Source organism: Rhinolophus ferrumequinum, chromosome 6 (assembly GCF_004115265.2).
Source record: "Rhinolophus ferrumequinum isolate MPI-CBG mRhiFer1 chromosome 6, mRhiFer1_v1.p, whole genome shotgun sequence".
In the NCBI taxonomy this organism is placed as follows: domain Eukaryota; kingdom Metazoa; phylum Chordata; class Mammalia; order Chiroptera; family Rhinolophidae; genus Rhinolophus; species Rhinolophus ferrumequinum.
The window spans coordinates 82,924,071-82,940,921 of NC_046289.1; the positions used below are offsets into that span (position 1 = coordinate 82,924,071).

The 16,851-nt window shown below is 35.2% G+C and overlaps 1 protein-coding gene across 2 annotated transcripts in view; it reads right to left on the reverse strand.

The window, feature by feature from the left end:
* SNX6 (sorting nexin 6) overlaps positions 1–16,851 on the reverse strand; it is a 50,800-nt gene that overhangs the window by 27,119 nt on the left and 6,830 nt on the right. For both annotated transcript variants that reach the window (XM_033109031.1, XM_033109030.1), the window contains exons 3-8: positions 13,480–13,584; positions 12,639–12,749; positions 10,765–10,886; positions 8,740–8,863; positions 2,406–2,501; positions 328–433 (exon numbers count right to left, since the gene is read on the reverse strand). In XM_033109031.1, coding sequence (XP_032964922.1) covers positions 328–433; positions 2,406–2,501; positions 8,740–8,863; positions 10,765–10,886; positions 12,639–12,749; positions 13,480–13,584 — 664 coding nt within the window. The remainder of the gene's footprint in view (positions 1–327; positions 434–2,405; positions 2,502–8,739; positions 8,864–10,764; positions 10,887–12,638; positions 12,750–13,479; positions 13,585–16,851) is intronic.

Genomic DNA, 16,851 nt, shown 5'->3' on the forward strand with positions numbered 1-16,851 from the left:
GGGAAGCATACAGTGACGATTAGTACAGTCTGGTGCCACTGCCTTGATTTGTGCTAAGGCACCAGCAATTTTGTCCACCACGGCTTTTGCATCATCAGTATAAATGTCAACATGGTGAAAAAGGCAAAAGCATAACATGATTATGAAAATAGTTCTGACCTCACAGACTTGCTAAAAAGGGCCTCGGAGTCAAGGCTCCATAGACCACAGTTTAAGAAACACCACTATATATATAAAGATTTTTACAACCTGTAAATAACATAATAACTTTATATGTAATTATTCCATCAAAAAAATATAAGCTTTAGCCACAGAGAAAAACCTTACTTTTGTGGGATCTTGTCATCCTATCAGATTTAGCAGAGGCATCCTTAACTCGGTTATGATATTCTAGAAGGAATGTTCGTTCATGCTCAAAGAAATCATCCACATCCTATAGGATCAAAAGAAAACAGGAATTTTTTTCACTTATTTGCTTTAGTGGGATATGTAAACCACTATGTTCACGTTACCATCATAAAAGATGATCAGTAAAACAGCACCTCTATCCTTTAATGATCAGATGTTATACTGATTTCACCAAGTTCAGACTTTAACATTCATGCATTTTTATCGATATATCAAGTAAGAAATCTATGGTTCTGCAGCTCCCCATATGGTTCACACTCATATGTTGCACTCTGAAACGTGTTCCTGCTCTGCTCTGCTCTACACTCCAACAAATACACTGCTGCCGGTGGGAGTGACCAATTGCTTTTGAGAAAAAAATTCTGATAGACAAGTAAAAGTCTGCTTCTCTTGGTCTTTCATGTATTCTATGCGCCATTCCTAAAGGTTGCCAGGCCTTAGTCATGAGGGCCCTCACTGCTGTCTGGGGCAATTATTGCCTTCACCACTGTCTTCACTCTTTTTTGGAACAAAGCCAGATAAACATTAAAAATAAAAATTATTAACAGTACTTTCCTCCCTTCTAAAATACCAATTGTTTACTGAAAAAGCACCAGTTGAAATGATGTAATTCAAGACCCACATCAATAGAACACAACAAGCAAAAGTTAGTACCAACAAAATGTCATTTAAAATCTGTAAATCATGTATATGAGTTTTCTTAACTGTAAAAATGGGGATAACACTATCTAACCCGCAGGGTTGTAGTAAAGACTAAATAAAAAAAATGTGGGCTACCAAACACGTAAACATTCAAAAAATGTTAGTCATGCCATAACTAATAATATTATGAAAAGCATAATCAATATAGTGGTTTACACTAAATGCTAAGAAAAATGTTCACTATTAGTGCATAAGCAGCATTAAATGGAAGTAAGCTGAGTCCTTATTAGAAAGTAGCAACAGCACATGCATAGTCAACATACGAATTGACCTGTCTCTGAAAAAATCAAAGTAAAATAAAATAAATAGTACTTCACACCTAAGTTTTATTGCAGATGTTTATCTAAATATAGGTAATGATTACAAAGTAGCATTATTTATCTCTTAGTTTTTGCTTGATAATGTGATATAAACATTTTCCCCTTATATTCTAATAAAAGTTTTCAGATAAATCAATTCTGTACCATTTTTAAAACATCATTAAGAAACTTTTAGGTGTTATTTAGGTAAATTAATTAATTTTCTAAATATTTTCACACATATTGTCTCATTCAATCTTTCAAACAATCCTGTGAACCACGCAGTATTATTAACCACATTTTGAAAATCGATTCAGAGCAAGAAAGTGATTCTTCTCAAGGTCATAAAGATACTACGAGACAAGACGAAAAACTCAACTGAGTTCTTTTAATTCCCAATCTAAATTCAGTTCTGCCCCTAACGTTTGTAAGGCCAAGGGCAAGTGTACAGATGGAGACAGTCCCTCTTTGTGTCTACCCTGCAGCTCTGTAGGGCACCCAGAGGGACCTCATATGCATGTGGCTGGACATTCCATCCTGCACACTGATCTTCTCCCTGTCCCTTCCTTCCCTCTACCCAGCTTTCTCATCGTCACCCCTTCATCACCCATGGAACGCACAAACCAGTGGCATAGTCTACCCACAGGAGGATGAACTCAGGGAAAAAGCCCACACAGGACCTGGAAAAAGGCTCAGGATTTGGCCAAGGAAATATGGGGTTTTATAATAGATAACTGGAACACGGTCTGGTCTGGAGGGAAGGAGCTTGGGCTCCAAGTGGGCAAATCCCCTTGGACCTGCAGACACCTCACCCCTGGAGAAGGGAGCTCTCTGAAGAGTTTCTCTTTTACTCCAGTATAATCTTCTGCACATCAGTATAAAGTCTTCTCTTTTACTCCAGTATAATCTTCTGCACATCTGAAATCTCAATCTAGCTCCCTCTTAAAAGGGGCAAATTCTCAATCGAGTACTCCTGTTAATCAGATAAAATCTTACCTTTACTCCTGAAACAATTACTCCATCTGCTGATTTAACCATGTTTTTAAAGAAATCTTCAAGTTTCTCTTTTTTATTTTTCCCTCGCACACTCAACTGAAAGAAAGGTAAATATAAGTTAGCATTTTTTTAAGAACACAAATGGAAAGTAACGACTCCTTTATTCTCTGACATCAAAATGGCAATCTCAAAAGGATCCCAATTTTTAAACTCAATAAAGTAGCAATTTCATCATGTATATAAGTGATTTTCAAACTTGAGGGCATTATAAAGAGAAGTTTGGCCTTACCCTAAAGATTCAGATTCAGCTGATCTACAATAAGGCTTAGATACCTCAACTGTTATAAGTATATTTGATAATTCTGTTGCAAGTAGCCCTCTCATCATACTCTGTCAAGCACTACTATATAACACAAAGACAACTAAAATTTTAATTCAGGAGTTCCTTTAAACATAAAATTTAATGGTATACAATATACTATCATATGATTCTTTAAATGCTCTGAAAATACATTCTGCAAATTCTTCATTCTGAAATCATTCAAACATCATCTCCTGTCCTGTTTTTGGGGTCGGCAACTTCTAGTACAAGGGACACAAAAGATGATTTTGAGCGGCATGAATCGTTCTCTAAAGGTAACACTAAGAAGCAGCTAACTCTGCCTTTCCCATTTGCTGCATCAGGGTGTCCGATAAAGGAACATCCGATCTAATTTACTTATCTACTGGCATGGCTTCAATGTTCATCTTTATGTAAATGACTCACAAATCTCTATTGCTACCCCTAAGTTCTTTCCTGAATCTTAGATCCAACTGCCGATATCCTATCCTTACGTGGAGATTCTGCTAACCTCACGTTAGATGTGTCTAAAACAGTACGTATTATAATCTAAATTCCAAATTTTTCCTCTTCCTGGTTCCCTTTTTATGGCCCTTCCATCCAACCAGTCTCCCACATTATTCCTTAAAATCTCATACCTCTCATTAAAAAATCTTGAAATGATCTACAACTTCTTTTCTTTCTCTCACAGCTCAAATCCTACCAGCAAATGTCTGAAGTCTGTCTCTTTACATTCCCACTGTGCTATTCAAAAGTCCTCATTACCTTTTGCTTAGACCACTACATTGGACTACTAGTTAACATTCCTCATCTTGATCCAATCCATTCGACTGCTTGGGATAATTTCCCAAAATCAAATTTTGAGCATCTCTTCCTTACTCAGTAACTTTCACAGAGTTTCACAATGTTCAGAGAAATTAAGGCCAATCTTCTTAGCATGGTGTTCAAGACTTTCAACAATCTGGTTCATCTTAACTTTCCATCTACCAACCTACCCCCACAGAACCATATGTTCCGAACAGTTCTCAAAAGAAACTCTGAACTTTTAGGTTCCTCTATACCTAAAATGGTACCTCCCCTCCCACGGAAAATGCTATTCAGACTTAATTAAACATTCAAGTTAAAAGGCATCTATCTCTTCATGTAACCCTTCCAAGTTAGAATTCAAGTTAAAAGGCATCTATCTCTTCATGTAACCCTTCCAAGTTAGAATTCACTGCTCTGTCTTTAGGTCTCCCAACACACAATGTTTTTGTTTTTTACTCAAGTTTTTGGTAGTGATTAATTTACTTATTTAACAAACCAATAACAAATATATATTACAGTCATGCATTGGGCTAGGTGTTAAGAATATAAAGATGATTAAGAGGTGGTCCCTGCTCTTAAAGAAACTCATGGTGCAGAGGAGGATACAGAGAAGTAAGTAAATGATTAAATACAGTGTGAGGAGTATAATGTTAGAGGTGCCCACGGGGCACTAGGGGAACACCCAAGGAACTTAATACAGACTAGGGGATGAGAAAGGAAAGACTGCCTAAAGGTTGAATAACCAGATTCAATAATCCAGACAAGGGCTATGGAAGTCAAAACTAATCTTTAGGTCTAGTGGTAGAAGGAAGAGGACACATTCCTAATATAGTAAGCGAATAAAACAGACAGGATTTGGTGACTCCTAATAGGAATGGGGAGTAGAAGGAGTCATGGGTAATTTGCAGGTTTTAAGGAACCGGGAGGTTCCTTCTTTGAAACAGAAAATATGAAAGAAGAGTTCAAGTGAGAGCAAAATGCTAAGGGGACATCTAAATGGAGGTTTTTAGGACGCTGTCTAATAAACAGAGCTGGGACTCAGGAGAGATAAAGATTTATAAGTTAACAGCATAGTAGAGTATGTGAAGCCACAGGAGTAGAGCAGATCACAGAGGGATAAGTTATGGAATTAGAAATCTAGAAGAACTTCTCGACACCTAGAGAACTCAATGAGGAACCTAGGAAGAATCAGACTTAAATGAATGACTATATGGAGGAAAAAGACTATGAAGGATACTGGGAAGTAGCCACAGAGTTAAGAGGAAAAATCTCTGAAGAGATCCCAAAGATCCAGAAGTACATGGGACCTAGCATAGCTAGAAATGGAAAGGCACAGTGTAATGCACCATTTTAACAGAATATAGGACAAAAACCACATAATCATCTCAATAGATGCATTTTTTTCCACGATAAAAACACTCAACAAACTAGAAACAGAAGGGAGCTTCTTCAACTTGTGTTGTGCGGGAGACCCTGCTCGCTGCGCCATGTGTTGTGCCATGTGTCGTGCAGGGCGGCCTGCTGAGGTCTCAGCTCCCGCTCCCCACGTAAGAATGCAAGATGTGGCTAGGCCAAAAAGAAACACCCACAGAGCCAAAGGTAAGAGAGTCATACCACTATATTCTCTCTGGCAGCCTGGCGAGACACACGCAGTAGTAGCCACACGATCCACAGTCCGCCATTCACTTCTCTGCCTGCCAACCAACCAACCAATCAACGCAGCCCACAGTTACATCAGTAGCCAATTGGCTAACCGGTCACAGCCGATGGCCAACCAATCACAGCTGATGGTCATTCACTACCAAAAGCAGCACCTCCCCACGTGAGGCCGAGAGCCTGGAAACTGCTCCTCTGGGACTCTGTCCCCACAACTTGCTAAAGGGTATTTGTGAAAATCCACAGCTAACATCCTACTTACATAGTAGCGAAACAGTGAATGCTTTCCTCCTAAGATCAGGGACAAAACAAGGATATCTACTCTCGCCCCACGTATTTAACATTGTACTGGAGGTTCTAGCCAGGGTAGTTAGGCAAGCAAAATAAATAAAAGGCACCCAGACTGGGGAGGAAGAAGGAAAAAAAGAAAAAAGCAAGCAAGCTAATAAACGAGTGTGGCTGCCAAGGTGGTTGAGGGTTGTGGGGGATACAGGAAGTTCAGGGATTTGATTACTGACTGGCTTCCACTTCCCTGTGAACAAGATGAGAATCTGATCAAAAGGAACTACTCTGGGTTGAAATATGCTTTTATGGAAAATGGGAGAGAGCTGTCTAATGTCACAACCTTGTTATAAATGATGGAGCAAGCACTCTGGGCTGGATGAGAAAGAAGTAAGGATAAAAGGGCTGCTAACAAAGTCAAAATGCAGGAGAGGTCAAAGAACTATAATGGGATAGGGGAGAAAGAGCCGTAAGACAAAAGGCTAAGTTTGGAGTTCATAATACTAAGGTTTAAGAACTCAGAAGTGAGGCAAGGTCCTGGGTGTGGCCATGGAGGAGTTAGCAAGAATCTAAGGACGGAGTATTAAATAGGTTACACATTTAATCTACTGTGAAGTGGACTCAAACCATACCTACTAGAAACAGAAAAGGTGCACAACTATGAAAGTAAAGTAAAGCAATACTAAAGGCAATCATTCCTCATTGCACAATCATTTCTCATAAAACTAAATACTGACACAAGCTTTTCTAGGCTTCACAGATGCTTCATGACCTTTTTTAGCCTTCGAGATACCCTAGCCTTACTTTAGTAGCTCATCAGTCCCATGACCCTCTGAAACTCACACAACAGAATAGCACATACAAATTTCTTTTCCAACATCACTGAACTGAATAACAATCTGAGAAATAGCATTTGAAACAAGATTGAGACAAACCTTTTATTTTGGGGCCTATAATCTACAACCTATTAATATACTTCCTATTAGGTAATTAAAAAGTATTTGCAAAATACCTTCCAGTTCATCTTTTTAGGCTTTCCCCAAAACACCATTTATTGATATTAAAAGGGTTATTATAATGCATCATCATCATCTCTGTTAAGCATAGTTTGTAAGGAAGAAAAATAAATCTACTTTGGTGGGAGAAAATTTATGAAATCCTAAGATTTTGGAAGTCATTTACAAAGCTGATCTAAACATTTAACAACCTTTCACTTATCATTTTAACAAATACTTACTTTACATCCTTCCCTCCCTTTTCCCGCCTCCCCCCCAACACCGTTTCAAGCTGTTGTTTCTCAGTTATTTTACATCTTAATTGCCAGGTACAATTTTAAGATAGTGAGGATACAGTGGTGAAAAATTACAGTCTTCCTCTCAGAGAATTCCTCTGTAGTAGAGGGAGATAGGTAATAAATATATAAACACATTTTTAAAACACAGGTATATAATTTCAAATAGTGCTATGGCTGTGGCAATGGAATAGAGTACTTGGAACATAAGGCTACGGCTTCTCTGGCTCCAGCGACCTTGCACTGACACTACCATGCCTCACGTTATGCCTATGCTGCTCTACCAAATTATTACTAAGGTTTTAGGCCACACCATAAATAAGGTCCGGCAAAAACAAACTCATAGAGGGAAAAAAGTGACGGCAGCATTATCATGAGTTCTTTCCACGGGTTCTTTAGCAATCCTACTCACGAATCATTTTTAGCTTCTTATAATTCATGACATGGCCAGCATTCTTTACTATTCCTATTTAAAAAGACCACATACCACATGTATGCTTGTGAAAGTACCCATGCTTAAACTGCTATACTTCTGTGATCCTGAGTTTCCTTCATATCCTTTTTTTAAAAATTGTTTTTTCTACTGCTTAGACATTTTATTGTCAAAATGTCTAAAAAAATTGTTTTTTCTACTGCTAGACTTAAAAAATTGTTTTTTCTACTGCTTAGACATTTTATTGTCATATCTACTAAATCCAAATCAAAAGAGCAAATTCATATACAGAAAATTCTTTGATCTTGATGTTGACTGGTAAGTAAACGAGCACTACGCTCTCTATATTTGTATTCTGCTAAAATTATGAGTTAATCTTGTCCAAAGATAGATCCCAAGATCTGTATCACCCACCCACTGAAAACTTTTGTGCCAGCACCATGAATGAAAAAGAAACCCTTTAAAGCTCAACCACCTCAATTTCTTTTTCGGTACTGTAACAGAGATTTTAGGCAGGGAGGGAGGAAGGAAAAGTAAGAGTCATTTCATGTTCATATATTGAAACTTAAGTATTTGGTGGAGAATGAAAAGAATTGCCCTTATTGCAAGTAAAGAAGCCTGGTTTGATTATGAAGCTGCTTAATTACTCTTCATATGTCCAGAATTACTGTGGTAATTTTTTTCCTTTTTGTCACTGTATACATTACAATTTTTGGAAATGCTTTACTATGTAAAGTATAGATGGTAAACAGCTTATTCTGATATAAGAATGCTTGGTGCATATGGAAAGATGGTAAAGGAGTGTGTGTCTTGCATCAACAGCTATCTTATTTATATGTAAGTAGAATAGAGCAAATGTTTGAATCTTTGTTATTTTTAGTACCGTTTCTCTAATAAATCTTATTTTAGAAGAAAGTATTTGTTTATGCATTTCAAACATCATCTTAGATTTATCCTGTTCTTATTTCAGTTGCCATAGAAATAGTTTTGACACGGAGAGTGCATGTTTATGTGGTGTCTATAAAACAATCATTTAAAGTTTGAAGTGTTTTCTTGTACTCTGGACTCTATTAAATGTTTTTTATGCTCTAATTAAAAAAAAAAAGGGAACATCGGCACTGAAGAAGGTGAGTTCAACAGATCAAGAGCCAATGATTAACCCAGAAGAAATCTGGAATTCTTTAGCTCAAACACCTCCCTAGAATGCTCCATAAGGATTCAGAAAACTCCAAACTCAAATTTAAGAAACATTAATCAATTTTACAATTATATTTCTTAAAAAGTTCCCAGTACAGTATGAAAATCAATGTCCTATGTGGTGACATGATTTGCCATCATTTCTTCAATTAATCTACTCAAGTTCTACTGAAATACTGCACTGTCACTGAAAAAGCATCATTTTAAACTGCCTTGAAAAATAATAACATAAAAGAAAGCCTTAAGCCTTTTCTAACTACTCCCTGCCTTTTCCAACGACTCTTTAAAAATAAGCCTTGATTACTATTTTATTCAATTTAATACTCACATCTTGATTATATTCCAAGAAGACATGGAAATTTAAATCTTTCCTCAAAATAGGATGTGCTGCCACACGACACAGGAATACCTCATGCATTGCAACAGTCTTCTTGAATATTGCCAAATATTCACTAAAAACAATACACAAAATTAAAGGTAAAACACTGCATCAACTAGAAAATCATCTGCAACAATATTTTCAGCAAATACTCCTTGAATTATTCTAAATGCAAAATTAGAGAAACAAAGATATAATCCATGTAAACAAAGATTTTAGTCGAACTGTTAATAAAACATATAAAACCCAGCTCTGAAAAGACTTCATGCTAGTTAATAGTACTTATTATAGTTAAATGTTAATATTTTTAGGTTTTATGAACCTTTCATCCTATGCAAGTTGATGTTAAAGGTAACTATAGGGGTGTTTGTTTTTATACAAATTATTTGATATAATTGTAATGATTCAATTTCTACATAATTACTGCTTTTAAACATCTTCGTAGGAAACCCAAACCTAAGTAAGCATATTTTCAACATTAATAAATATTTTCATCTAATGACCCAGAAACACACCATGGAGAGACTAATTTTTGCCATTACATTGAAGAACTGTGTTTAAAATATTTTAATATCAGTGAATCACAGCAATCATACAGTAATACATGTCAGTTTGAAAAAAAAGCACTCAAGGAAAAGGCCCAATATTCTTGCTTCAACTACGTGCAAGGAGGATAAGTTTTACATACCAGCAAACCAGCAGGACCAATGTTGGGAGAAGTTTGATCTCTGTGAGGGTAGTCATTCAGTGAAGACAAAAAAGAAGGATGCAGAGGATGGAGGTAGCAGTAGAATAAACCCAAGGTTCTCTGTTATCCAACCCCTAACCAGACCACAAAAGAATCATGATCAGGGCCACTGGAAAACCACAGATCCTTCAATATTAATGTGCTCTGCTAATTTCCAGTTTTCAGTCTTATAAACTATAAAAGTGTGTATCTGCTATCAGACTACTGCTTGCACCCAGCATTGACAGAATTCTTAAAATATCTGTCACCTTACAGTTTGATAAAGATCTACTTTGCTAATTTATCTTGTCAAGAGTTTAGCATTCTGAAGAGGAGTCTAAGTGAAAGTGTGAATATATGCTTAAAAACTGAAACTAAATGGAAGAGGAGAAAAGGAAATGCATGAAGGAGAGAAATGACCAGAAAAAGAGTGATGGAGGTGATGACAATGCAAGGAAAGTTATTTCCTTGCATAACTCTCAAAATACAGAAAAACGACATATACCAAATCCAAAATTACTTCAAATGTTTTTAGTAAAAGGGGAAAAGATTCTGTATTTTCAGCAAGTACACTAAAAATGAAGATGAAATATCTCAATTTTTCAAAGATTTAATACATTTCTAGTATACATGAAACTAATTATCATATAATGACAAACATTTTAAAGGTATTCTCTTGTCACTTTGCTCCTATTCTTTTCCCTTCAGCTAGAAGCCATAGGCAGAGAAAAGGGGGGGAAAATTACACACACACACACAAACACACACATACACACACACACACACACCCCAAAAAACAAAAATCAAAAAACCCCCAGTATATGCAGAGTTGCTCAGCACACACTTCTATGAGAAAAAGAAGTTATGGTAGTATGCACATTTGGAAAAAGAGAACCAGGTTGGCAATGACTAAGAACTTGTAAATAAACAACAAAATAATTTATTCTGCCTTAAAAAGTATTTCCCTTTCTACTATTTTTTATAAACTTTTGGATCCTCCATTACAAATTTTCAGTCTATTTAAAACCTTAATTTAAAGGACTTTACAATGCAGATAATTATTCTATAATTTTCCTGTAGGCTCTGATCATGATCATTAACACTGGTTGTGTGACTTAAAACTTGCATCATCCAGAAAGGGTCACTGTGGTGAAACGATTAAAAGGATAGGATATCAGAGAGCTCAGAAAAAAAAAAGGGCATTAGAACAAGCATAATTAACAAAAGCAACAACAAAAATCACATACGCTTCCAGTTCCTGTTTCATCTTTGTGAATTCCTCCTTTGTCATGGACCCTTCTCCTTCTCCCAGCTTCTGTAGTTTTTCCCTTGAAGCATCAAAATCAGGTCTTGGTGGTGCTGGTGGGATCTGTAACAGAAACAAAGCACTAATCTTAAAGACTGTTTTATTTCTTGCAGTGTTACAGCCACCATAAAAGACTGTGTGAATGAGAACTGGGCACCAGTAATACCCCAAGTCAAGTTAGAGAATTTGATTAGGTCTAGAAATTGAAATCCTTTACATTAAGGAAGAAATTATTATAATAGAGTACTATTTTCTAGTATTAGAACAATAGTTCCCAAAATTTAATCTGTAGATTCCTCCGTGGCAACCTAGAGTCCTCAAATACATACGCCATTAAGATCTGACTATACACTAAATAAATATGTATAGCAAATGCGCATACCATTTTCAAAAGTATGTAAATTGTATGATTAAATACAAATGTATTTTTTAAATTAATGAATTCACAGTACCTTTATGCTATCCTGTGTGTGCTTTTTTTTTTAAATTAGTGAATGCTAACAAAATGATCAAGCAAGGGATGTTAAAAAGGGTTCCTGGATTGGAAAAGTATACCAGAAGCAGAAACTATTTACTTAGAAACAAGAGAAGACACAGATTAATGACAGAAACTATTTACTTAAAAACAAGAACAAGACACAGATTAATGACTAATCTTACTCTTTTCACCCACAGTAAGGGGATAAGTAAGCACTTACCTTAAAAAAGAAAAAAGAAGATCTAGAAGAGAAATATTCAAAGGAGGGATATAAGAAAAAAAATTATCTTAGGAGGAAGGGCCTATAAGTAAGAACTGTTAAGGGGAAATGACGGACATTAAAGACAGCAGGTAAGATAAGAGGAAGACAGGATAAGTAAGGGAAAAGTTAAATAATTAAATAAAAACAACAAGGGTCATACCAATGAAAACAAGAGGGTAGGAAGCATCAAGTATAGTCCGGCAAACATGCACTGATGCTCGCACATGGCATCTACTATGTGCCAGGCGTGATGCTGAGCAATGGGCATACAGAGATAAATAAGACTGGTCTAGATCTTTGAGGAGTGCTTAATCAATGGGAGGAGAAAGTAGTAAGAAAATGCCACCAGACGAGAAGATGAATGAAAAAAGGTGGAAATAGGACGTGAAGAGGAAAAGGAGCTTCCAGGTTGGTGAAAATACTGACAGGCTGGGAAAGGGGAAAAGGGTGCGTCTGGGGAGGGTGTGAAAGCTCTGCGCCAATTCCCCCCCATACCTTATCCTATGCACCTCTTCCATTTGGGTGTTCCTGAGTTGTATCCTTTATATAAGCTAGTATTTGTAAAAAAAAGAAGAAAAAAAATGTATTGCCAGTTGTCCACTAAACTCTGAATTGTAGGAAAAAATAGAAGCAACTGACTGAGAAGGAATGGCCACAAGGATGGAGATGGAATCAGATCAGGATGATTTCAAAGAAATCAAATGAAACTAAATTTCAGAAATCTAGTGTGGTCAACAGCTGAGGCACAACATTTCGTGCATATTTAGATTAGATAACCTCTTAAGCAGCCTTCCAGTAAGGTTTATAACATCCTATTAATTAATCCCCAGGGCAAGCCTGTGCAACTCTAACACAGTAAGAATTTAAATTTAAATGAGGGAGCATAACAATCCATACCCACAAACTCCCAAACAAGACAATTCAGGATAAAAGGTGGTAGCCAATTATGTTTTGTAACTGGCAATTTTTGAAAATTATATCAGTTCACTAAAAAATCCTAAACAAGATTTCAACACATAATAAAATATCTAAAAAGCTCCTAAAAATGGGATCAAAATGGAACCTCAACACTTACAATGTAACCTGCATAGTCTTCATTTTCAACGAAGGAATCATGAAGCCAGATAAATTCCTCATGCTGTCGAACAACGGAAAACTCATTTTGTTTAAAATTTGGCAATGAACTCTGCAAAGATAGAGATTTTCTTTAATAAAAATTAAAATTACACTAAAAACTTTTAATAAACATTTTATATCTTATTTTTAAAAATGAGTCATATGAAAGATTATCAGTGCTTTAAAACTCTATTAAGAAAAGACTAATACAGGTAGACACCTCTTATTATACTGTACTGCTACTATTACTTAAAAATTATCCTATTAATATATATCAAGCTCAACTATTCAAAGAAAGGAAAATAGATAGATCTACTATCTGAAAATGTGCCTGAGAGCTGAACTCTAAAAAGAAAATAATTTGTAAGACAGCAATTTGATTAACTGAATACAACAAAATTGAAAACAATGGTAAAAGATATTAATAAAAGTCTAGAGAAAATTAAATTTGCTTTATGTCTAGGTTCTCTGATTAATTATTAAATGTTAACCTTTAGGGAGTATAGTCAATGGTACTATAACAGCTATGTACAGTATCAGATGGGTAGTAGACTTGTTGGGGTTATCACTTTGTAAGGGGTATAAATGGCTAAAAGTACCTTGTTTTGCACATATGAAACTAATAATAAATAAAAGTTAACCTTTAAAAAGTTCATTTCCCTAAAATATTTGTTAAAATAGCAGTGAATTATAAACTAAAAAAAGTTTCTAATTATGTTCCAAAGTTCTAGTCAATATATTATTACATATGTAACATTACTACGATAGCTAAAATAATACAAGTACAAAATCACATTTACCTTTGTGTGAACAGTGAATTTTACTTTATCTCGTTCACTAAGAGCATCAGAAATGTCCACCTGCAGAGCAGCATCACTTTGAAGATCTACATTTATTGCTTTAAGCTAGAAAATAATACACAAATGAAAATTCTGTGGGCTTTTATATAATTTCATTCTTATTCCACATAATAAGACAATGCAAAAACAAAACTAAAATAACAAAAGAATCTTAAATCTTAAAGAAGTACTTAAGTTCATTTAATCTACATATATATTTTGGGGCAAGTGCTTTGGTTTTGTCATTATCTTACCCAATTTTCATTCTACACTATTCAACTATGCTTTGCATGATACAACGTATTAACCACGATTCATTAGTTTCACCCCCAAATTAAACTATTTTCCAAGAAGATAGTCCATTAAAATGTTCTAAAATTAAGGAATGTATCTACCTTTAAGAACAAGAAAAATAATAAAAAGAATATTGGTCAATAATTCTAACTATTACTTATTTTAATTCAAGAATATACAATTAAACTATTAATTATAGTTAATTACATATATGTTAAGTGCTAAGAAAAATGCTACAGTACTCAACTCCTGTGATATGAAATAAATTTCACTTTTTATTCTATAAGCTTTAATACAGTAGAAGAACTGGATATGTTCTCTATTAGTGCTTCCATTTACTTGTCTATGAAGGGACTTTTCCACTTATAATTCTTATCATTAATTCTACTTATAATCCTTAAATTTTATCCACTTTTCTTACCCTTTAAACAACTCTAATATGTACGGCTAATTTGGAGGCTTATAAGAGAATCAAATACACTAAAAGATAAAGTCTTGGCCAGCTGCAAAGATATAAAATCTTTAGTCTAATTAACTAGCCTGCTTCAAATTCTCCAGTTGTAAAACCCAGTAAAAGAATTTACTTTGCCAATCTCACTTGGTCACTAACATTTCAAATTTCACGTCTAATGTAAATGGAAGCAAAATTGTTTATACTCTATGATCTCAATTACATTTTAAAAAATGCATACATAAAAGGTTTATAGGAAATAGAAACAAAATGTGAATAGCAGTGGATTTTCTCCTTTATACATTATTTTATTCCCCCTATTTTCCAAAATTTGAATGTATTACTTTTATAAATAGGAAAAAAGTAAGCCTTCTTTAAACGGAAATCTCGTGATTTATTAAAAGATGAATTTTGTGGTTTTTCACTAAATAGGGTTATTTAACTTTATTAGTAATGAAAAAAGTAACATACTATTTCATTTTTTGCACTATTGGTTCTAGACTGAGTAGACATGTTGTTTTTTTTTAGAAAAACCATAACAAAATCAAACTGAAGATTCACAAAAGAAATTAATCAAATTGCATATGATCTACGATGGCATTTAATAAAAATTTACTGATAATTTAAATAGTTTATAAATTTCAATCAATCATATTTTTAGAAGTTTATACTATAAACTTACGTAAAACAATATTAAAATGTTTAAAAATTGTTATTGTACTCAATGCTACATGTAGCCCATTGTCTGATAAAAGAAATGAAATGAAAGGTTGCCTGGAGGGGCCGGCCCAGTGGCTCAGGCGGTTAGAGCTCTATGCTCCTAATTCCGAAGGCTGCCAGTTCGATTCCCACATAGGCTAGTGAGCTCTCAACCACAAAGTTGCCAGTTCGATTCCTCCAGTCCTGTAAGGGATGGTGGGCTGCGCCCCCTGCAACTAGCAACAGCAACTGGACCTGGAGCTGAGCTGCGCCCTCCACAACTAAGACTGAAAGGACAACTTGAAGCTGAACGGCACCTTCCACAACTTGATTGGAAAAAAAAAATGTCCTGGAAGTACACACTATTCCCCAATAAAGTCCTGTTCCCCTTTCCCCATAAAACCTTTGGGGAAAAAAAAAAGTTGGCTGGAATAACAGTTTTCTTTTTCATTTTTCAACTATCTCATTGCCTCTGCAATATTGGAAACATTACAAAATACCCTGTTCTTTGGTTTTCTTGCTTCTCTTTAGTTTTATTAGGTCTTCATATCGTCTTTCCTACCTCTTCACCAACCCCTCACTGTAGTTTTAGTTTAAGAAATCTGTTTCCTTTTTTCTCTTTACTCACATTCAGGCCACTTTTAAGATGTTTACTGTAGTAGGCTGAATAATGGCTCACCAAAAGATATCCACATCCAAATCCCTGGAACCTGTGGATTTTCCTAATGTGATAAAAAAGAACTTTTGCAGGTGAGATTAAATTAAGAATTCTGAGATGGGGAGATTATTCTGAATTATTATAAAGCCAGCCAGTAAAATGAAATTACGCCCCACATCAATACAAAAATTTCACTGAAAGCTAACCTGATATATTTCTTCAATTCTAGATGCATATTTTCACATTTTAACATATCTGAAACAGGGATGCCTTGAAAATGATGATAAATTACAGCTTAATTGGTAATATTTTTTCTTTCTTAGTGGTATATAAAAGAAAATATATCTTCTAATCAATTGCACCCCAGATTTGATAAAATATCATATTGTAAATTTAGTTTTAATTACATAAAATGTTTGGATTTTCTTCTTTGTTTACAGAAAAGTCAATTTTACAGTTTTTATTAAGGGAAAGAGTCAAAACAAACAACTTGTGATCAACATTTAATTAACTTTCTGCAACTAGTGAGGTCAGTGTGTCTGAGGAAATTCTAACTAGACTACCTTCACTGGTTTAATCCTTATCCAGGCCAATAAATATTGTACTTTGTTTTGCCAGAGACTGACTAGGTTAAATATTTGTGTCATGGTCAAGAGAAAGACTGGACAGAGAAAATGGATTAAGTAACACAAATACAATATCAATAGAAAAATAATTTAGAGACACTGCCCTATTGTTGGTAGATTAGATCTCCATATATAATCATTTAATAAAGAAACTTCAGGGCTGGCCTGGTGGCTCAGGCAGTTGGGAGTTCCATGCTCCTAACTCCGAAGGCTGCCGGTTCAATTCCCACATGGGCCAGTGGGCTCTCAACCACAAGGTTGCCAGTTTGATTCCTGGAGTCCTACAAGGGATGGTGGGCTGTGCCCCCTGCAACTAACAATGGCAACTGGACCTGGAGCTGAGCTGTGCCCTCCACAACTAAGATTGAAAGGACAACAACTTGACTTGGAAAAAGTCCTGGAAGTACACACTGTTCCCCAAAAAAGTCCTGTTCTCCTTCCCCAATAAAATCTTTTTTTAAAAAAGAAGAAATTTCACTACTAGTTTACTACACTGACTCATTTATTATAATTTATTATAAAGTATCTACCTTAGAACATTCCCAAAATATCAGTTGTTATCTGTTGCCAGAAAAGCAAATGCATAAAGATGGATGGGTGAAGGA